Source organism: Vipera berus (genome assembly GCF_964194415.1).
Source record: "Vipera berus genome assembly, chromosome: 2".
NCBI classification, from domain to species: domain Eukaryota; kingdom Metazoa; phylum Chordata; class Lepidosauria; order Squamata; family Viperidae; genus Vipera; species Vipera berus.
The window spans coordinates 113,870,019-113,893,712 of record NC_138203.1 but is presented as its reverse complement, the minus strand read 5'-3'; the positions used below and the strand labels follow the sequence as shown (position 1 = coordinate 113,893,712).

The window sequence follows — 23,694 nt, the reverse complement described above, 5'->3', positions numbered from 1 at the left end:
TTCACTATTTTTGTAACCTTACACATCAAAATAGCTTTATGGACTTGTCACAATCATGTCCAAGCTTCTAAAAACCTGATCTATATAATCTTCTACCACAAATAATCAATGCCTGACTCACCAATAGGTTAACAGATTCAATGACATCAATGAAGACCTCATTCTTCTTGTATTTAAGCCCCTCCGACCTCCAAGAGACTGCATTGGTGACAGTGGCTGGAACTCGGGATTTAGCTGTCTCCAGTTTGTTGCCCTGCTGAGTGATGTACCTATGATACAGTGAAAGAATTCTTCCTGATCAAACATCCAACTACAATATAGCTTGTCTCAGATACATTTTGCTGTCTAGAATAGCATCAAAATATCAACAGCATTTCAGGTGGGCAGGGAGGGAAAGGGTATGGTTGGCACATGTATTTTCCAATGCAAGAAGTCCTTCTTATTAATAGGACTAAGAATGATCTCTCTCTGAATCCTTCCTAGTCATGATGCTGAGTCATACTTGTATATTTGACAAAAAAGCTAGAAACTAGTTCAGTGATGGCAAATCTTTTAGAGACTGAGTACCCAAACTGCAACCCAAAACCCACTTATGTATTGTTGGGTGCTGGGTGGGCGTGGCCCATTGGGTGGGTGTGGGCCATTGGGTGGGCATGGCCCATTGGGTGGGCATGGCTGTGGTGGTAACGGCAGACTGGGTGGGACTAAAAAGTTCAATCAATCAATTCCAACTTTGCAAGATTTTTTCCCCCCACAAGAAGTTGAAATTGATTGATTAATTGATTGAACCTTTTTTTTTGCACACGGCAGCACAGGCCTAAAGCGAAAAGGTTTTATAAAACCCAGCTGAAGGCCTGGGACTGGGGCGATGGTGCGCGTGCCCACAGAGAGGGCTCTGTGTGCCACTTGTGGCACCTGTGCCATAGGTTCGCCACCATGGACCTAGTTATACATGCACATTAGGATTTCAAGAAAGCCATATTTTACAGGACATGGGACCCCATGGACAGAAATGGGGATGAATTAAGTCAAAGGGAGAATAGCAGGATTGGGAACTTACTGAAAGTAAGATATTAGAAGTTCAATTGGATAATGCTTGACCCCAATGATAACAAAACAAAGCAGACATTATTGTGGATGCATAGGGAGTTTTGACCGAACTCAGAGTTACAGTAAATGGAATAGGATGTAATCACCCAGGAGGGATACCAATAAGTCATGAATAAGTGCAGAAAGACAGTTAGAAATCTTGGAGCATAACATGAATTTAGGACCATAAAGAAAGTTAAAAGCATTAACAAAGGGATTATTGTTGTTGTTGATGATGATGTAGTTGTAGAAAGAATAAATACAAAGGAGTGGGCCTGCTACCAAGAGATTGGGAGAGCTCCTCAAATTTTGCTTCAATGTTGCCCCCAAGGGGATCTGTGTTCAGATGGACCTAAGTGGAACACTTGGCAAAGCTAGAGTGTAGTAACCCAAGAAAGATAATTACGAGAAAAATTTGTCTCCAGGATCAAACTAATTTTAAATTTGAAAGGCTGGCAGATGTCATCTAGGAGTCCCTTCCTATGATCTTTGAAAAATATAACTATGAATATCTTCTAAACTGAACACCTAGAATTTTATGCATGTTGGAATTTTGTTTCACCGCAAAATTTACAGTTTTTAAAATCCTGAACAGTAGCAGAAAAACATACAGATCCTGGAAGAACAAGTAAACAGATTACTTACTCCTGCAAAATTTTACTATCTGTCGTCTGAGGAAACCCAAAGTCCATTAGCTCATCCAGTAGCTCATACACAATGACGAAATTGTCACGGATGCTCTCTTCCTCCAGCTCCTTGAAGTATTCAGAAAAAACCTGACAAGGATAGAATGGATTTCATACTGAAGAATTGAAGATATTATTAACCTGTAGTTAAGTTTCCAGAATTCTGATTGCTTGGCTCAAGTGCCTCTTCTGGAATGTCCAGTTTTGTACACATATGGAACTGGGAAAAGAGAACAGGTAAGGACTCAGGTCAAACTATTCACGGGGGGAGGGAGGAGACTCTAAAAGAGGCTAAGTGTAAAGTTGGGTGAAGTAACCTCCCTTCAGTCTAGCCTTAGGTCTTGCAAGCTCTATTCTCCAAACTTTTGTTAAGATATGCCCTTATCCAGAATGTCCACCAAATTAAGTGTTCTAATTCCACTATGCCTGCTACTCTATGTAAAGCAGGGGTCCCCAACCCCTGGTCTGTGGACCAGTACTGGGCCGCAGCATGCCAGCAACTGGTCCACAGAAACAAGCAAAGCCCCATCCATGGGATGCAGGCAGCACACAAAACCCACACCCTCTCGTCCACACATCCTCTCTCCACAGAACTGGTCCCTGGTGCCTGAAAGGCTGGAGACCTCTGATGTAAAGGATGTTCTGCTATGCTTTTGTACTAGAAGTAAATAAATTACATGTAGATGTGGAAGACCCCTTCATGGATTACTGCCTTGTCGTGGCGAAGGGGCTTGCATAATTCAATGAAGTTATGAGCTATGCCGTGCAGGGCCACCCAAGACGGAAAGGTCATAGCAGAGAGTTCTGACAAAACGTGATCCACTGGAGAAGGAAATGGCAACCCACTCCAGTATCTTTGACATGAAAACCCTATGGACAGTACCAAAAGGCAATACGATATGACACTGGAAGATAAGCCCCTCAGGTCAGAAGGCGTCCAATATGCTACTAGGGAAGAGTAGAGTAGTAGTAGCGCCAGAAAGAATGAAGCGACTGGGCCAAAGCCAAAAAGACGCTCAGCTGTGGATGTGTCTGGTGGTGAAAGGAAAGTCTGATGCTGTAAAGATTTTTTCTCCATAGGAACCTGGAATGTAAGATCCATGAATCAAGTAAAGCTGGACGTGGTCAAACAAGAGATGACAAGACTGAACATCGACATCTTAGGTATCAGCGAACTAAAATGGACAGGAATGGGTGAATTTAATTCAGATGACCATCAGGTATACTACTGCGGGCAAGAATCCCTCAGAAGAAATGGAGTAGCCTTCATAGTCAATAAAAGAGTAGGAAAAGCAATACTGGGATACAATCCTCAAAATGACAGAATGATCTCAGTTCAAATCCAAGGCAAACCATTCAATCTCACAGTAGTCCAAGTCTATGCCCCAACCATCAATGCTGAAGAGGATGAAATTCACCGGTTCTATGAAGCCCTACAGCACCTTATAGAACTAACACCAAAAAATGATGTCCTTATCATCATGGGGGATTGGAATGCTAAAGTAGGAAGCCAAAAGATAACCGGAATAACAGGCAAGTTTGGCCTTGGAGTACAAAATGAAGCAGGGCAAAGGCTGATAGAATTTTGTCAAGAGAATACGATGGTCATAGCAAACACTCTTTTCCAACAACCCAAGAGACGGCTCTACACATGGACATCACCAGATGGTCAACACAGAGATCAGATTGACTATGTGCTCTGCAGCCAAAGATGGAGAAGCTCTATACAGTCAGTAAAAACAAGACCAGGAGCTGACTGTGGCTCAGACCATGAGCTTCTCATTGCAAAGTTTAGGCTTAAACTGAAGAAAATAGGGAAAAGCACTAGGCTACTCAGGTATGAATTAAATCATATCCCTGTTGAATATGCAGTAGGGGTGACAAATAGATTTAAGGAATTAGATCTGATAGACAGAGTGCCTGAAGAACTATGGACAGAGGTTCACAACATTGTACAACAGGTAGCAACCAAAACCATCCCAAAGAAAAAGAAATGCAAGAAAGCAAAATGGTTGTCTGAGGAAGCTTTGCAAATAGCTGAGGAAAGGAGGGAAGCGAAAGGCAAGGGAGAAAAAGAAAGATATGCCCAATTGAATGCAGAATTCCAGAGAATAGCTAGAAAAGATAAGAATGCCTTCGTAAATGAACAGTGCAAAGAAATAGAAGAAAACAATAGAATAGGGAGGACCAGAGATCTTTTCAAGAAAATTGGAGAGATGAAGGGAACGTTTAATGCAAAAATGAGCATGATAAATGGCAGGGACCTAACAGAGGCAGAAGAGATTAAGAAGAGGTGGCAAAAGTACACAGATGAACTATACAAGACTGAGCTTAACGTCCCTGATAATCACAATGAGGTGGTCACTGACCTCGAGCCAGACATCCTAGAATGTGAAGTGAAGTGGGCCTTAGAAAATCTGAGCAACAACAAAGCTAGTGGAGGTGACAGTATTCCAGCTGACCTATTCAAAATCTTAAAAGACGATGCAGTAAAAGTGCTACACTCAATTTGCCAGCAAATGTGGAAAACTCAACAGTGGCCACAGGATTGGAAAAGATCAGTTTACATTCCAATTCTAAAGAAAGGCAGTGCCAAAGAATGTTCAAACTATCGCACCATTGCACTCATTTCTCATGCTAGTAAAGTTATGCTTAAAATCCTACAAGCTAGACTCCAGCAGTATGTGGATCGAGAACTACCAGAAGTACAGGCAGGATTTCGAAGAGGCAGAGGAACTAGAGATCAAATTACCAACATACGCTGGATCATGGAGAAAGCTAGAGAGTTCCTGAAAAACATCTACTTCTGCTTCATTGAGTATGCTAAAGCCTTTGATTGTGTGGTTCATAACAAACTGTGGCAAGTTCTTAAAGAGATGGGTGTACCAGACCATCTTATTTGTCTCTTGAGAAACCTATATGTGGGCCAAGAAGCAACAGTGAGAACTGGACACGGAACCACTGATTGGTTCAAAATCGGGAAAGGAGTCCGGCAAGGCTGTATATTGTCACCCTGCCTATTTAACTTATATACAGAGCACATCATGAGAAAGGCAGGGCTAGATGAATCAAAAGTTGGAATTAAGATTGCTGGAAGAAATATCAACAACCTAAGATATGCAGATGATACCACTCTAATGGCAGAAAGTGAAGAGGAACTAAAGAGCCTCTTGTTGTGGGTGAAGAAGGAGAGTGCAAAAGTTGGGTTGAAACTTAACATTAAGAAAACCAAGATCATGGCATCCGGCCCTCTCAATTCCTGGCAAATAGATGGGGAAGAAATGGAGGTAGTGACAGATTTTATTTCCTGGGCTCCAAGATCACTGCAGTTGGGGACTGTAGCCAAGAAATTAAAAGACGCTTGCTCCTTGGGAGGAAAGCCATGGCAAATCTAGACAGCACACTAAAAAGCAGAGATATCACCCTGTCAACAAAAGTGTGTATAGTCAAGGCTATGGTCTTCCCAGTTGCAATGTATGGCAGTGAAAGTTGGACCATAAAAAAGGCTGAGCGCCAAAGTCCCTTGGAGTGCAAGCCGATCAAACCAGTCAGTCCTAGAGGAGATCAACCCTGACTGCTCTTTAGAAGGCCAGATCCTAAAGCTGAAACTCAAATACTTTGGCCACCTAATGAAAAGGAAGGACTCACTGGAGAAGAGCCTAATGCTGGGAAATATTGAGGGCAATAGAAGGGGACGACAGAGAATGAGGTGGCTGGATGGAGTGACTGAAGCAGTAGGCATGAGCTTAAATGGACTCCAGAAGATGGTAGAGGACAGGAAGGCTGGGAGGAACATTGTCCATAGGGTCGCGATGGGTCGGACATAACTTCGCAGCTAACAACAAGTTGTGGAAGAAAATTGAAAATCCTTGCTAGAATGAAGGTTGCTGAAAGAAAAACAATACTTTTGAATAATGAATTGCTTTAGTTGTAGGTTCCTCACTGTTCACTAGTCTAGCTAATCAGCTGTTATTCATGCTCTGATACATCTTCCTCTGATGATGTCTTAAAAATTACCACTGAGTCTAAAATATATCTTGTAAATTGTTGAGAAGTAATAAATGGAATAGGTGAACGAAAATGTCTTTCACTGTGCACTTGACTGCTAATCTATCTTTATTCAGATCCTTGGTGCTAATCTTTGAAATGGATTCTATCATATTGTCTGACTGCCATGCTGTTGTGTCAGCCATACTTCACCAGATGCCAGTCTGCCATATGCAATGGGGCAAGGGAGTGGGGGGTGGGTGGGATAATGGGGGGGCTAGCATAAGGGAAATCAAAACTATTCATCTTGCCATCCGGTGAGAACCACCGGCTGCTCCAAGGTCACATCATGGAATGAAAAAGCTTCCAGCCTGCCAAGCCAGTGACTGGTACCATAACAATTTGTCTGAATGTAGTTGGATAGTAATTGGAGATAAGAAGGGGGGAAGATGGGAAAAGTTGCTTTGGGCATGAAAGTTTAGATCTGGCTTAGCTACACTGTAACCACTTGGCTTTAGTAAACTGTTTTTGATAAAAATGGATTCTTGAGTCTTTCTTTTCTAACTGACCAAGGTTGACACATTTATTTTTATTCAATACATTTATATAGCTGTTCATTTTATAATCAACTCTGAGCAGTTCCTAGTCAATGAAGGATCACCTTCTCTACACAGGAACCTTCCTAGAAGGTCATATTGTGTGATTACAGGCAACCAATAATTGAATTGCATGTAAATAACCTATTTTCCCAGATTTGAATAGAATTCAGAATCCGAGTAAAGAGGAAAATGCAGCAAAAAAGTTAAGGAATGACAACTTCCTTTTTCCCTCTGAAGTGTGAAAGAACATTTTATCCTTGGTGTCCTGATTGTTTGAGAAAGGCTACATACCTCAACCACTTTATAGAGAAAGGAATATACCAGTGAGGCATTGGCATTCTTCATGGTGACGGCCACCACTATTTGAAAGATTAAGGACAAAGGTAAGAGACATATATAGACTGTTACACTAGACACCTGCATTATAGAAAGAATACTAACACAAAGGACATAAACTGCATATAATACACAATGGTTAGTTGATAGGCATCATGCATAGCTGTGTTACTGAGGAAAAAAGGCACTTCTGTTGATCTATGTTTATCAGGTGCATAAATGTCCTTATTGCAAATAGTAAGATCAATATATTCTACTTATGTACCTTTTAAATGTTTCCCTTAGCATGATGCAGATATGTTCAATGTGTGAAGGCATTTTCAAACTCAGAAAAAGCAGGAAAGTTTAGTTTTAAAATGGCATGGATTATATAGAGCAAGTTCTTCAGTCCTTAGGTTAAAATCATTTTTATCTTTTTTTTCTTTTTGAGGTGGGTTAGTGTGAGGCTAGCACTAGAAATCAAGTGGTTTAGTTTCTTAACATGTAACAAAGAATACATTTGTTAAATATCTATAGTGATAAGGTTTGTATAACACTCTCCTCAAAAAGGGAGTCACTTGGTTTAGTATGCTATGTGAGCAAAGCCATTTACATCATATTCAATGAACCATATTTGACTACAATGTGTTAACCCAGCCATACTTACAATAGCATTAAACTTCTTTTGTAAAAATGAATCTATGCTATTTTCCCTATTATAATCCCCCAGAGGGGAGGAGCCAAGATGGTGGACAGGCAGCAAAGGCTGTAAAGAGCTCCTCCAAAAGTAAAAGTTTTATTTTATTTTACTTTACTTTTATTTTAACTTTTTAACCTCTTTTAATATTGTATTTTTAACCTACCGTACCCCTTTTTAACCTTTTAAACCCATTTTTAACCCATTAACCTTTTAAAACCTAGTTTTAAACTTATTTTTAAACCTGTTTTAACAAACTTGAATGGGGAAAAGAAGGAAGAGACAGCACTCTGCAGCAGAGAGTTTATCCAACCCTTTGAAGCAGCAGAAAATGGAAGATTATATTGCAAACAGACAGTCTGTTCCAGTAAGTAACTCATTCACAGGCACCTTATCAGATAAATTTAATTTATCTGACTCATTGGAATGGGACTTACAAACCGAACTGGAGGGCAAACAGCGTGTAGAGCCAAGGCAAACATCCTTGGAGCCCAGCAGCAGCCTTCTTTGCACAGGAGGGAGATGTAACAAATTTAAAGGGAGAAAATGTGACAGACTTCCTCTCCACACAATGTTTGCTTACAGCTCAAACTGTAAATGCAATATATGATCTTTTGTCAATTGTCATAAATAAGGTCGACTGCCTGAAAGAATCTTTTGCAAAGTTTGTTAGGAGCCACCCAAATACTGTAGAAGGACTTGGGAGGATAACCATGGATAGACATGGGATGGCTAACTCAGAAAATGAAACTAGAGAAGGACCTTGTTTTCCTCCCAAAAATTTGAACACACATAGAGAAAACACTCAATCAGTCAATCCATCCGTACCCGGCGCTTTGCCCACTTTCAGTTGTTTGATTGCTAAAAAAATTTCTTCATCAGTTATCAATTGATTCATCCCTTCCTTTTGTTCTTGCGTAAGAACAGGAATATTAGCTCTGGCCAAATAATTATCTATATCTACATCTCTAATCTTATCTCTAGCATACAACTTAGAATAAAAATCAACAAAAGTCTTTTTGATAAGACTCTGCTGGTACACTACCTTACCCTTACGTTCTATTCTATCTATATTAGAAGCCCTTTGCTTCTTTCTTAACAAATAAGCCAACCATCTCCCTGGTTTATTAGCATTACAAAAAATATTATGTCTAACATACCGTAAGTTAGTTGCCACTTGATCTGCCATTAACTTATCAAACTGACCCCTTAATAAAGTAATTACCTCTTTAATCTTCCCATCAGATGGATTCGAAATTAAAGCCTTTTCTTTTTCCTTAATTTCATCCTCTAATTCTTTCCTCCTAAATTCCAAGTTACGTCTATATTTATTGTTCAAATATATTAATACACCTCTCATATAAGCTTTACTAGCATCCCAAACCATCTCAATAGAAGTACCTTTATGCATATTAATTTTAAAAAATTCCTTCATCTGTTTTTTACACTCTTCCACATTTTCCTGATATCTAAACAAATTTTCATTTAAGCGCCAGGACCATCTGTCCCTATTATCTTTTTCTATCTCTAACCATACTGGACTATGATCAGACATAGTTCTTGGACAAATCTTGATCTTCTTAGTCCTAGAAAAAAATCATTAGTAATTAATACAAAGTCAATCCTGGAAAAAGATTGATGCCTATCGGAAAAAAAAGTATAGTCCTTTTCTTGTAAATTCCTTTCTCTCCAAATATCTCACAATTCCAAGTCATCCTTCATCTCAAAAAAAGATTTAGGCAGTTTAGCATGACTTGGGGTGCTTTTAAAAAAAACCCTTGTCCATTTGTACATCCAAAACACCGTTCCAGTCTCCCATCAAAATACAAGATTTATAATCCCACTGAATAATCTTGCTGTGTAATAAACTGTAGAAATCTCCTTGTTGTTGATTAGGAGCATATAATCCAACCAAAAGCGTTTTCTTGCCTTCTATTAACAATTCAATTACAACCTATCTTCCTTGCTTATCTGCTTCAATTAAAACCGCTGTCAAAGTATTCTTAACATAACCACTCCATTTTTCTTATCAGTTGCAGAAGCAATAAACTGTGTGCCCAACCTTGAATTTAACAAATACTTTTGATCCGTAGCTCTAATATGTGTTTCTTGTAGGCAAATAACATCATTCTTAAATTGTTTTAAGTATTGAAATACTTTCTTTCTTTTCTGTGGTGAATTTAAACCATTAACATTCCAGGTTAGAAATTTTGTCGCCATCTTTCATGACCTGAAGCTTTTGGAGCGCTTCTTCCAAAATCACCTGCACTCTCTTAGGTTGTGCTCCTCCCACTGCTTCACTGTAAGTAAGTTTTGGAGGTGCCATCATAACTCTCTGCTGTTCTTGTTCTTGCTCTCGTCTCATTCGTCTGGCAGCAGCACGTGTCATTCTCTGGTCTCTAACCTCCTCCGATGATACTGAAATTTGATCCACTCCTGTAGCTTTCTGGAATTCTCCATCTTTCATCTGCATGACTCCTTCAGCACCTTGTACATTCTCACTTTGTGGTTGAGACTCTCCCTCACCATTCTTCTTTTTAGATTCCAAAAGTGGTATGGGGACTGCTTTTAAAACATTAGTATAAAAATCACGTGCCTGCAACACTGTAAGAAGACGATGTCTCGTGCCTGCATACATCACCACCATACCCACTGGTATTTCCCATCTGAACTGAATATCCCGTCTTCTTAATTCTTGTGCCAGAAAAGCAAATTCCTTCCTTCTCCTTAAGATTCTTGGAGGGATCTCTTTTAAAACTAAAACTTCTTGTTCAGCAATTGCAAATTTATTGTTGTAAAAAGCTTGAATAACCTCATTTCTAATTGCTCTCTTTGTAAAATAAACCACCACATCTCTAGGTAGTATCCTTTGTCTTGCAATCCACGAATTAACACAAAATATTTTGTCTATATCCTCCATAATTTCTTCTGCTGGTCGCTCCAAAACACCTTCCAAAGCCTCTGAAACTATTTTTTTCAAATTTTCCTTAGAATCCTCTTTTAAACCTCTAATTCTCACAGCGAACTCCATCTCCCTGTACTGTACCAAGGTCAAGTCGTCGTCAATCTTATCCACCACATTTTTAGTCTCTGTCATTTTTGCATCTAATCTAATATTATTTTGGCTGAGATCTTCCACTCTCTCGTCCAAACGCTCTATGCATACAGCCATACCTTGAAATGCAAGTAAGATGTCTGCCCTCATTTCTGTAAGCTTCTCCTCCATAAGTTCAGCTAATTGTTGAGATTGCTTTTTCAAAGCCTCTTGCAAAACATCCTGCAGATCTTTCACTGTAAAAGTTGGTACAGGTGCAGGTGCGGGGGGGGGGCAGCAAAGCTTGTAGCGAAGATTGCTGCACCGGAGAAGCCCCCGCACTTCTAAGAACTTTAGAAGATTTGGCAGCCATTTTCACCCACTATTACCTGTTACGCACTTTCACTTTTATCAAAATCCACAAAGTCCATCGAGTTAAAGATCATAAACTTGCTTTCACCTGATTCTCCTGTATCGCTCTGCCTGCATCCAAGTTATCTGAAGTTCACTCTTGCTGGCAGGGATGGTTGCTACGCCCTGCTCTGCTCCAAAGCCCCGGAGCAGAGGCGTCCCGAGGTCCGGAGCAAACTCAGGCTTTGGGGGGGCTCAATCCTTCAGCCACCAGAGTTTCAGCTCTGGCGGCCCGGGAGAGCTCTACCCCTGCCTGGGCGCTCACCCCCTCCTCTTCTCTTGAGGAGCGGGCTTCCGAGCCGTCAAAACAGCTGATCGGCGCTGTTTTCGGCGGCTCCACGGAGACGACGGGGCTGACAGCCAGAATGGCTGCCGGCGGCAGAGCCTTGCCACCCGGAAGGCATGGAAAAAGCCACGAGTTAAATTTAAGATAATGCAAGATACGCGTGAAAGAGGTGGTCTTAAAATGCCTAATCTCAAATTATATTATGAAGCTGCTGCTTTGTCAGTGATAAGTGACTGGTTTAATTTAACACAAGTGAGATTATTAAATCTTGAGGGTCATGATTTGTTATTTGGATGGCATGCATATTTATTGTATGATAAGAAGGTGGATAATGTGTTTAAGATACATATTTTAAGGTATGCTCTGTTGCGAGTTTGGAAAAAGTACAGACACAAGTTAAATTATAAGATACCTATATGGGCAATACCTAAACACGCAATAGAAAATATAAATGTGGGATTCAAACATGATGTGATTACATATAAGGAAATTTTAAGTTTGGAAAGGAATGTATGGCAATTAAAGTCATATAACATCTTAAAAGAAGAAAAGATAGTACAAACTTGGTTTCAGTATGGGCAATTACAGGCTAGGTGGAAAGAGGATCAGAAAACTGGTTTTTTGATGACTGATGAAAACTTGGTAAAGCAAATTAGAGATCAAGGTCAAGCACACATAAGAAGGATATATCTTGCATTGATAGAAATTGATTCAGAGATGGAACTTGTTAAAGATTGTATGATAAAGTGGGCCCAGAATTTTCAAGAAGTTATAACAATGGATACTTGGGGAAAAATCTGGGTTAGAAATGTGAAATTTACACAGGCCCAAAATTTAAGAGAGAATTTTTATAAAATGTTTTATAGATGGCATTTAGATCCTAAAAAATTAGCAAGTATGTATCCGAATTGCCAGCCCAAATGTTGGAGGTGTGGTTGTGAGGACACAACGTATTACCATATGTGGTGTACTTGTAAAAAGGTCAAAGCTTTTTGGATTAAAATTTGGTTGAATATGCAAAAGATATTCAAGAAAAGGATAAAGTTTTCTCCGCAATTGTTTTTATTGGGTATTATCACAGATACTACTGTTGCAGATATTAAATTGATGTTGAATTTAATTACGGCAGCGAGACTTTTAGTAGCACAATATTGGAAGAAGGAAGAACTGCCGACTATAGAAGAATGGACTCTAAAGGTTTCTAACTTGGCGGAGATGGCAAAGATCTCAGCGTATTTGAAAGATCAATCGCAACAGAGATATACTGTGGAGTGGAAGAGATGGATAGATTATATTCAGCATAAATATGGGACTAAAAAGTTTCATTTAGCATTTGAATAAGTAGTGGATTTATATGATGTATAACTAGCTTGTAGTTATTTTATTAAGAGTTAAAGTGCGATAGAATTTAATATCTTATTGTTGTTTGCATATTTTAGATTATGTTTGTTTTTATTTTTATACCCTGTATTTAGCTCTGGGAAGTCGGGGAGGAGGGAGGGGAGGGGGAGGGGAGGGGGTTTGTATTTTAAAAATGTACTGTAAAACTTTTCAATAAAAAAAAAGAAAACACTCAATCAGGTAAACGCCTAAGAGATGACCAATATAACTACAGTCTGCAAACTAACCAGGTTATTTTGCAAATTTATGACAGGAGAGTAAATAGAGGGCATTGGAGCAATAGAGAAGCTATTAGGCTGTTCCCGAGCCAGCTGCTCCGCTGTGAATTCACTCTGATAAATCTACTACATGCAGAGTGGCTGCCAGCAAGAACGCAATGTATGAGAATTCTCCTATCATTCAAGCAGCCCACAATTCCCTCCATGCTCTTCAGAATAAAGCCCTTTCTGAGCATCTTCTCAATATTTCCAATAAGGGTCTTTTGTTAGGAAAAAGTGTGCCCACTCCTGAAACAGTGTCACCAAGAGGGAACTGTCGCTTTAAATCTAGGCTGCAACAGCCCTCACATTACAAAGCCTGAGGCTGCTGTAACTGAACTGACCCTGAGAAAGCAAAGAAGCAATATACAAACTGTTACCCACAGCTGCAGGAACTGCTGGGAATGTGCCAGAGGAAATGTTGATTGACCTATTCAGTGCATTGCCAGAACCTGAGCAAGTTAACATCATTCAAAGATTGGATGACCTAAAAGAGGCACTGACAACAACTCAATCTACAGCAAAGCCTCTATTTAGTTTGGCTCCACTAACCACGCAACCTTGTGACAAGATATTTAATCAACAATCTGCCTTTACCTCAACAGTAAAAAAAGGTGCTGTCACACAGGCTGAGAGTGGGGTAACTGCACTGACTGACCCAGCCTCTGAGAAACAACTGAAAGACAAAGGCCTTCATCACACAGTGCCCCCTAAGATGACAAACACTAAGGATATAATCCAGCTTCCATCCTCATTTGATTTAGAAGTTCCCACAACATCTTTCCACAAGATGAATCCTCAGCCATGCCCCTCCAAAAATGGACATAAATCTACATTTATAGACTTAAGCCAGAGTACCTGCCCATTGGAAAAAAAAAATCATTCTTGGAGCAAGAGCAGAGGCACGCTGGCAACCGAGATATAGAGGAGCAACAACAAGTTCTGCAACCCATGAGGAGAAATATCGAACCTCACAACAACTGTGTTTATATGGGAAGCTTAGATGATAAAGTTACAAAAAAGTGGGATAGCATCACCATCAGATGGATTTGTAACTGGCTGACAAACCGTACTCAACAAGTAGTCCTTAATGGTACTACGTCTACATAGAGAGAAGTAAGCACAAGATTCTGTCTTAGGCCCAGTACTCTTCAATATCTTCAGAAATGACTTAGATAAGGGAATAGAAGGGGAACTTATCAGATTTGCACATGATACTAAGCTGGCAGGAATAGCCAACACCCTAGATGATAGGCTCAAGTTCCAGATGGATGTCAACAGACTAGAACACGTATCTAACAAAATGAAATTCAATACAGAGAAAAGTAAAGTCTTACACTTAGGAAGAAAAAACAAGAGTACATATATAGATTGGGTGAAACCAGGCTTAATAGCTGTAACTGTGAGAGGGATCTTGGAGTCTTAGTGGACGATAAATTAAATATGAGCCAACTGTGTGGGCAGCAGCCAAAAAAGCAAATGCAATCCTAAATTGCATTAACAGGGATTCAATCAAGATTGTGTGAGTTACTAATACCACTCTATAAAGCCTTAGTAAGACCACACCTAGAATATTGACCAGTTTTGGTCACCACACTATAAAAAAGAAGTTCAGACTCTAGGAAAAAGTGCAGAGAAGAGCAACAAAGATGATTAGACTGGAGGCTAAAACATATGAAGAACAGTTACAGGAACTAGGCATGGCTAGTCTAGTGAAGAGAAGGACCAGGGGACACATGATAGCAGCAGTGTCCAATAGTTGGGGGGCTATCACAGAGAGGAGGGGTCAACCTATTTTCCAAAGCATCTGAAGGCCAGACAAGGAATAACGGATGGAAATTGATCAAGGAGATTCAACCTAGAAGTAAGGAGAAATTTTCTGACAATGAGAACAATCAACCAAATTGCCTTCAGAAGTTCTGGGAGCTTCATCACTGGAAGCTTTCAAGAAGAGACTGGACTACTATCTGTCAGAAATGGTGTAGGGTCTCCTGCTTGGGTGGGGGGGGGAGTCAGTGCTGGACTAGATGACCTACAAATTCTATTCTATTCTATTCTATTCTATTCTATTCTATTCTATTCTATTCTATTCTATTCTATTCTATTCTATTCTATTCTATTCTATTCTATTCTATTCTATTCTATTCTATTCTATTCTATTCTATTCTATTCTATTCTATTCTCATGATGACCTTGTATTAGCTAAGGCTACTATAACAACTATAGGCTATCCACCACTACCTACTTTGTAAGTGATAAATTTTTATGTTTCTTTAACATGGAGTTGTCACTGAAAACAGGTAAGTAAACACAGTTACTTCAGAACTATTAACATAATAAGGATCAAGAGAAGCTATCAACTACCATCTGTATTGAAACAGCTCTATTCCTTTTCAATAAGTTTCCACATTCAGTTCAAAAGGCTGGGTTATGCTTTAAAACCCATATGGGTTAGGAGTTGCTCCCAGCTCTTTCTGCATTAATCCACACATTCTTTTGAGACCCTGCTCAAAGCAGGTCAGCATTAAAAGTTTCAGTTGGTAAACAGAGATAGAGTGGAAATATACTTCTTCAAAAAAGGGCTACTGAAATTTAGAATAATCTCCAAGAAGGCCCACTTGACACACACATTTTTATTAGGAGGTAGGAGAAAAAAAGTTAAAATGCCAATGTTAATCATTTTAATTCAATAATCACAAAACAATTATCTATCAAATGGATTACTGCTGATTTAATCTGTTATAAGGCTACATGTTTTATTTGACCCATACTTTCACTATTTTTCCTATACCAGTAACTATTCGGTAGGTTGAAGTTGATGGCTCAAGTTATAAATTCATAAACAAGATTATAACACTGGAATTCATATTCTAATTGACTAAAAAAATAGGTACAAAAGGCTAATACTAACAATTATCATTTCATGACTTTCTGTTTGCCAACGGGGCAACATCTGGAAGGCGAGCTCCATCTTCCACATCCAGTTTTGCTTTGCTGGGGGACCCTGGAAAGGGTCAAAGTTCACCCTGTAGGGGCGATCAGCAAGGAGGGGATCCCTGTTGGATTACGGGAAGGCAGTAGCCCTCCCACTTGATCCAGGGTAGCCCTCCAAACTGGTGGATGAAAGACCAGCCATAGCAATATGGCTCATCACTAGGCTGCAGACAGCCGAAGTCACACTTAAAGGTAAAGGTAAAGGTTCCCCCGCACATGCGTGCTAGTCGTTTCCGACTCTAGGGGCTGGTGCTCATCTCCGTTTCAAAGCCAAAGAGCCAGCGCTTGTCCGAGGACGTCTCCGTGGTCATGTGGCCGGCATGACTAGACGCCAAAGGCGCACGGAACACTGTTACCTTCCCACCGTAGTGGTCCCTATTTTTCTACTTGCATTTTTACGTGCTTTCGAACTGCTAGGTTGACAGAAGCTGGGCCGAGTAACAGGTGCTCACTCTGCTTTGCGGCACTCGGGATTAAACCCGCCAAACTGCCGACCATCTGATCAACAAGCTCAGCGTCCTAACCCACTGAGCCACCGTGTCACACTTACTACCAGGCAATTTTAAAGCAGCACGGATGAGACTGGGTGAGATCTACCTCTCTTAAATCCTAACTATTTTTTTAACCTGCATAAGCTGCTTAAAGTACTTTCCCCCCTGTGGAGAGGGAAGGGAGATTTTATTCCTCCCTCTAGAAACAGTGGCGACTGACTATCCAGTGGAGTTTAAAATGTTGAATGACTTGATCCTAATTGGAATTCTATTTTTTAAAGTTTGTGGACTAAAAGATTTTCTATGCTTACTGAACACTGGGGTTTTACTTATAAGAAAGAAGCAAAATTGAAAAGATTATAAAAACTTTGGATTTAAAAGAAAACTTTAAATGGTGGGGGAGACATCTTCTGGCTAAACCTGATACTACAATTTGTTATTGCTTAAAAGACACCTGGCCAGCAGCCCAGACAATAGATAAGACTTATGTAACCTTGAGACATCAGCTGTGAGAAGCCCAGCTGTGTTCCTTATTCAGTGACAAAATCTTTTTTTTTTTTTTGCATTCTCTGATTGTAAAGCTTTTAACCTAATATACTACTAAGGGAATATGGATGGAGATCAGGAACAGATTCTCTCTATGTTGAAAGCAATTCATCAAACTATTCTTACAGCTACTGATGAAATAAGAGGTTACAGAAAAGAACAAGATGTCAGCCCAGATATACGAACTCAAACTTTGATTACAACTAAAAAATCAACTACACAGAATATAACAGAAAAGGTGAAACAATTAAATATTATGACAGAAGATTCAACTGATCAACAAATACAGTCAATGGGAAACCCAGAAAAGAAACTGACAGTATGGAAAAAGGAAAAGATTTTCTACATAAATCAGAAGGAACCTGAGGATCAAGAAGAACAACAGATTGAAGAGAAGATGAACAGTTAAGGACAACTACGAGATGGAAAAATAGATTTGTTAGTCCTCTCAAAAAAATGGTGACTGGATGGCTTTTTCTACATCAAACAACCTACATAACAACACACAGGGAGATTTGTTTGATGACTCAAAAGCACGGACATGGAAGATAATTTGGCAAACGTAATAAATGTTTTATTTAGCAATAATAAGAATTATTAGCTTAAATATGAGATAGTAAATATTAAGAGAAAAGCCAGGAAGTATTAAATGTTGAAATAGGAGGAATTTTGGTTACTAAACTTAAGATATCTGGAAATTACCAGAAAATAAGAATATATTGTATTATTAATTAGTTGATGTAAGATGGTGAGAATTCAAATAGATGTGTGTTCTGAACATTAGATCTTGTGATGAAGTGTGATAAAGGGAATTGGGGTTATTTAAAACTTGGAAATTATAAATATCAAACATTAAATATAAACATTAATGGGAAACTAAAAATTGGGAAAAATTAACCAGGATTGTCTAAATTGTCAAAAAGATTGAATGTTAAAACAACTAGGATATGTATAAACTAAAAAATTATTGATAAATGTAAGAAAGTTATTTATTTCAATCAATATAATAAGAATTGTATCAATTTAAATATGAGACAGTAAATACTAAGGGTAAATACTTTTACATTTAATGTAAAAGTTTGAGATCTGTACTAAAGATATTTGTAGGTTATTGGATTATTGACCAACTCAGCCGCCTCATTGCTTTTCAAATATTTAAATGTAAAACTAGAAAACCAATAAAATTTTCTTAAAAAAACAATTATCATTCCATACTAGCACTGAAATGTTTTATATTCAGAGATTGTATTCCTTTAATTATCAAGGAGAAACTCTATCATATCTTGAATGCAAGCTTTTCTGAGATACAAGTAGTCCTTAACTTACAACCATTTGTTTAGTGACCATTTGAAGTTACAACAGCATTGGGAAAAAAGTGACTTATGATTAGTTGGTCAAAATTCGGGCACTTGGCAACTAGCATGTTATTTATGACAGCTATTCAGTACTGTCTTGGGGACGTATGATCACTATTTGTAACTTTCCCAGCTAGCTTCCAACAAGCAAAGTCAATGGAGGAATCCAGATTTGCTTAATGACATGATTCACTTAACAACTGCAATTATTTCCTTAACAACAGTGGCAAAAATGGTCGTAAAATGAAGTGAAACTCATTTTGCTAACTCGCTTAGCAATGGAAATTTTGGACTCAATTATAGTTGTAAGTTGAGGACTACCTGAACAAGAAGAAGAAGAAGAAGAAGAAGAAGAAGAAGAAGAAGAAGAAGAAGAAGAAGAAGAAGAAGAAGAAGAAGAAGAAGAAGAAGAAGAAGAAGAAGAAGAAGTTGGAAGGGACCTTGGAGGTCATCTAGTCCAACCCCCTGCTCAGGCAGGAAACCCTATACCATTTCAGGCAAATGGCTGTCCAGTCTCTTCTTAAAAACCTCCAGTGTTGGAGCATTCACCACCTCTGGAGGCAGGTTGTTCCACTGGTTAATTGTTCTAACTGTCAGGAAGTTTCTCCTTAGTTCTAGGTTGCTTCTCTCCTTGACTAGTTTCCATCCGTTGCTTCTTGTCCTGCTTTCAGGTGCTTTGGAGAATAGCTTGACTCCCTCTTCTTTGTGGCAGCCCCTGAGATATTGGAACACTGCTATCATGTCACCCCTCACTCTTCTCTTCATTAAACTACACATACCCAATTCCAGCAACCATTCCCTATATGTTTTAGCCTCCAGTCCCCCAATCATCTTTGTTGCTCTTCTCTGTACCCTTTCTAGAGTCTCGACATCTTTTTTACATCGTGGTGACCAAAACTGGATGCAGTATTCCAGGTGTGGCCTTACCAAAGCATTGTAAAGTGGTATTAGTACTTCACTTGATCTTGATTCTATCCCTCTGTTAATGCAGCCTAGCACTGTGTTGGCTTTTTTGGCAGCTGCAGCACACTGCTGGCTCATATTGAAGTGATTGTCTACTAGGACTCCGAGATCCCTCTCACAGTTACTATTGAGCAAGGTACCACCTATACTATACCTGTGCATTTGATTTTTCCTGCCTAAATGTAGAACCTTACTTTTTTCACCATTGAATTTCATTTTGTTAGATAGTGCCCAGTGTTCGAGTCTGTCCAGATCCTCCTGTATTTTAAGCCTATCTTCTGGAGTATTGGCTATTCCTGCCAGCTTGGTGTCGTCTGCAAATTTGATGAGTTCCCCATCTATCCCCTCATCCAAATCATTAATGAAGATATTGAAGAGCACTGGGCCCAGAACAGAGCCCTGGGGCACCCCACTACACACTTCCTTCCATGTAGATGCAGTTCCATTGAGGACCACACGCTGAGTACGGCCTGTCAGCCAGCTACGAATCCATCTGGTGGTGATGCTATCTAACCCACATTTTTCTATCTTATCGAGTAGTAGGTTGTGATCTACTTTATCAAATGCCTTACTGAAGTCCAAGTAAATTATATCTACAGCATTCCTGTGGTCCACTAATTTTGTCACTTGGTCAAAGAATGTAATAAGATTTGTCTGGCATGATCTGTTTTTGACAAACCCATGTTGACTTTTAGTGATGACTTTGGTTTTTTTTTATTCCATTTATATCCCACCCTTCTCCGAAGACTCAGGGCGGCTTACAATCTAAGCACAAATCAATGTGCTTTGCATCAAGGTGTTCGCTGATTTGTTGTTCGATTATCTTTTCCAGAATCTTCCCAGGTATTGAGGTCAGGCTGATAGGTCTGTAGTTTCCAGGATCTATTTTTTCCCTTTTTTGAATATGGGAACTACATCAGCTCTCTTCCAGTCCTCTGGTAGTTCCCCAGTGCTCCAGGATCTTTGAAAAATATAGTTCAGTGGTTCTGAGATCACGTCTGCCAGTTCCTTGAGAACTTTGGGGTGTAATCCATCTGGTCCTGGTGATTTGAACTCGTCTAGGCTGGACAGGTATTCACTTACCATTTTTTGCCTATCTTAACTTGCGTTTCTATTCTGTTTTTTATGGCACTGGTTTTGGTAGGTTGGACTGTTTTTTTCCCTTTGTGTAAAGACAGATGCAAAAAACCAGTTAAATAGTTCTGCTTTCTCCCTATTGCTTGTCACCTTCTTGCCACTTTCCCCCACTAATGGACCAATAATTTCCTTAACTTTTTTCTTGTTTTTTATATGTTGAAAGAAGCATTTTTTGTTATTTTTGACTTTGGTCGCAAGCCTTACCTTCGAGACTAAACACTAGCTTACAGGGTGTGATCCAGGAAAGCAAAACTTACATGCCACCTCTTTCTATTCCTTGGTTAATGACAATTTATAGTGCATATACAAAAGCACTTACATACAACCAAGTACAAAGCATTCTCAAGTATGGCCATATATCCTAAATCCCTACAGATCTGCTCTTCATAAGAAAATAAGATGCTTGTTTTGTTTGAGGCATAAACTTTGCAAGGTGGCTGAATCCCATAACCTTTTGTTCAGACTCTGAAAGGATACAGTAGAGGTTGCTATGTTTTATCCAAAGGAAATGAACCTTTCCACGGGAGAGGACTGGCGTCAGGTCGCAATCTTCCTCCTTTTGTATGAAGAGTGGCATGAAGTAATCAATCTCCGACATGCTGACATCTCCCTTATAATTGCGGCTGATTAGTGGCTACAGTAGAGAAAAGTGGTTAAACAATGTGGAATTCAAAAGCAGGGAGTATGTATGTTTGGAATAAGCACTGAAAGAGGAGTCTCTCCTTTTGCTACAGTGCAAACCACATCTTTTTCTCCAGCTGCTTCCCAAAGAGATTTAGATGTTAGTTTCTGCAATTAAATTCTAACACTATATTTTCCAGGCTATGTTGGATTGCATTCACAAGACACATTGCAGGTCCAGGCCAAATAAAAAAGAGCTACTCCATCAGTAGCAACATTGATGGATGAGCAGATGTGCTTCTCTGTATCTGTGGTGAAAAATAAAATCATCGCTTAAATACCTTGAGGGGAAAACCCAATAGTAGGAGCCCCATACATCAACATACCCCTTCTGTCAAGGGTCAGAGTATTACTTATAAAAATTATCAAAACTACACTGTGAACATGTAAAAACAAAAAGATAAACAGAATGTAGTGTTTCAGATGTAATTTGGAGGGTACTGTCAGCAGCAGAATATTGTTCCAACTACTTTGCTTAATAAAATCTATATAGATTTGGGGTATTTCAGAACCACTATCTGAGTAATAAAATAATACAAGGAGAGTGTATGCATGTATGTGAAACAGAGTATGGGGCTTGCTTAACATATAGAAAACCATAGTAATGGTAGTGGTAAGAATGAGCAGTTCTCAGCTTACATGTTACTTTAATAATGTTGTTGAAGCCACAACTTGGAACTTGGAAAAGGAAGGAGATAAATAATGTGTTGTCTTTACCAGCTTTAAATGGTAACTTTTCATACAAACTTTCTTAAAATTAATTTTCTCTCTCAAAAATTACCACATACTGTAGGGATTATAAAGGTTTCTGTGCTCTTGTTTTCAGCCATTCTGTTACAGAAAATCTCATGCCAGTGGCATAATTCTTTATTGACAGTATTACTTCAAACTCTTTTCTGGCAGTGGGAGGCAACTCCACAGACCAGTCATGCAAGCTATTTAGCCAAGTATGTTGTTACTGTACTGAAATGCTTCCATTTTGTCTCCTTGCATGATAGACAGATCCAGCTTTCCTGCTACAAACCTGACCCTCCATGCAATTTTAAAGTAACCCAATTTATTTAATAAATTTTCAAGGCAAGCTCTAGCAGGGTGGAAACAATTGTGTCCACAGATTCTTGTTAGGAAAGGCTAAATTTTTCAGCCTTTGGAGGATAATTCCTTTGGTGGTTCCCCTATACCACAGAGAGCACCAGACTCCCAGGTCTTAGCTCTAAAACAGAAGTAGAAAACATAATCACAGAACTCCTTGTCTTTCTTCAATCTCCTACCTAAATCCAAAGAAAAATGCAGGGAAAAGACAATGGGCAGAGAAGGAGGAAGACTTGACAGGCAGTGCTGATGAAAAAAAAAAAAGATCAAGAGCTACAATCAAAACACTGAGGCTCTAAATTGGGACTTTTATTCCCCTTTTACTCCCCTTTAATTTGCATTCCCCCCTTGGGAGGAAAAGGAAATAAGGCCCTCCGCTATGACCTTCCACCAAAAGAAAGCTTTATCTGCAAGCAGAAGCAGGAAGGCAAATATTTGTGGATCTTCATTACTACTGTATCAAGGGGATTATTATTCTCCCTCACATAAATATCCGAAACTGCCAAAAATCGCCATAGAGGAAGAAGCAAACGGTGGCAAGACTTACCTTGCCTTTTAAGTCAAGGATGAAAATTGCAGAGGCTGACATACTGTCGCGCCGATCTACTTCCTCCTCTTCGACTGAGCTTTGCAACCACCTGGGCCAGGTGAGCGAGCTACACCTTCAAGTGAGCTAGTCTGTCTTAAAGGGAAAGACATAGTCAGGGGAGTGATAGAAAACCTCCAACAGAAAGGAAACGAGCAGCAGCGCTTGGACCGATCGCTTGGACATGCAATTGTTCAAGCACCCTGTGGTTAATTTCTAAAAGGAGAAGCTGGCTTCAAAAGCTATGTGTCGGATATAGGGGGAAAGAACCTGGCTCCATTTTATTTATGAGTTCGCGGGAGAGCCTCAAATTCTTCATTCTGGCCAGCTCCATTCCCGAACCTCGGTGGCCAGCGAACTGGGTTTACTCCAAAAAAAAGGAATATCTGATAGGAGCACGATTAAAGTTGGAGCGTTTACTTTTGCGGAAATGAATTGGATTTGCACATTTGTACTGCTGGTGATGATTTAATCGGAGTATTCCTCTAAAATATAGTTTGCAAACTATGTTTTCAAACTTTATATGTCATAATAAACTATAAGTAAGCTAACCATACAAATATTGCCTTCTTTAATGTACACACAAACATAAGCTATTATTTGCTTAATAGTGACTTCTTGAATAAACTATTATTGGCTGGATTCACACAACAAAAAGCCAAGTCTCATCAAATCATATGACGAAAAATGAACCCCCATCAGTTTATCAGGATATGCAAATGGATGAAACAAAATGCTGAGCCATCATATGGCTTGTTTGAAATGGTTTATTATATTATCTGAACCCAACTGCTGTGTTTTATGAGCCTTGATTTAATGTGTCATGTAAATCTTGATGTGATGTATTCAAGAAATCATAGTTAATCAAAATATGACCTCATTTTTCATCTCTCTAAGTTACAAGCTAAATACCAAGAGAATCAATCAGTAATTTGGTGTTGGACCATAAAGAGGCTATAAAGTGAAGATGGTGAAACATCTCAGGATCTGTGTTTATAAAACAATATGAGTCTTTGACCCAAGTATAGTTTGAGGCAAGAACATATAAATACGAAGTGAAAGTGTATGATTTGAAAAAATTCTATTA

The 23,694-nt window shown here is 39.2% G+C and overlaps 1 protein-coding gene across 4 annotated transcripts in view; it reads right to left on the bottom strand.

The window, feature by feature from the left end:
* AP1M2 (adaptor related protein complex 1 subunit mu 2) overlaps positions 1–22,745 on the bottom strand; it is a 38,705-nt gene extending 15,960 nt beyond the window's left edge. For 2 of the 4 annotated variants that reach the window (XM_081318254.1, XM_081318252.1), the window contains exons 1-5: positions 22,569–22,745; positions 20,726–20,882; positions 6,653–6,720; positions 1,735–1,865; positions 122–269 (exon numbers count right to left, since the gene is read on the bottom strand). In XM_081318254.1, the coding sequence (XP_081174380.1) occupies positions 122–269; positions 1,735–1,865; positions 6,653–6,720; positions 20,726–20,882; positions 22,569–22,610 (546 nt within the window). In that variant the 5' untranslated portion in view covers positions 22,611–22,745. The remainder of the gene's footprint in view (positions 1–121; positions 270–1,734; positions 1,866–6,652; positions 6,721–20,725; positions 20,883–22,568) is intronic. The other 2 variants (XM_081318253.1, XM_081318255.1) reach the window with 2 other exon arrangements.
* Between the last annotated feature and the right edge of the window lie 949 nt (positions 22,746–23,694).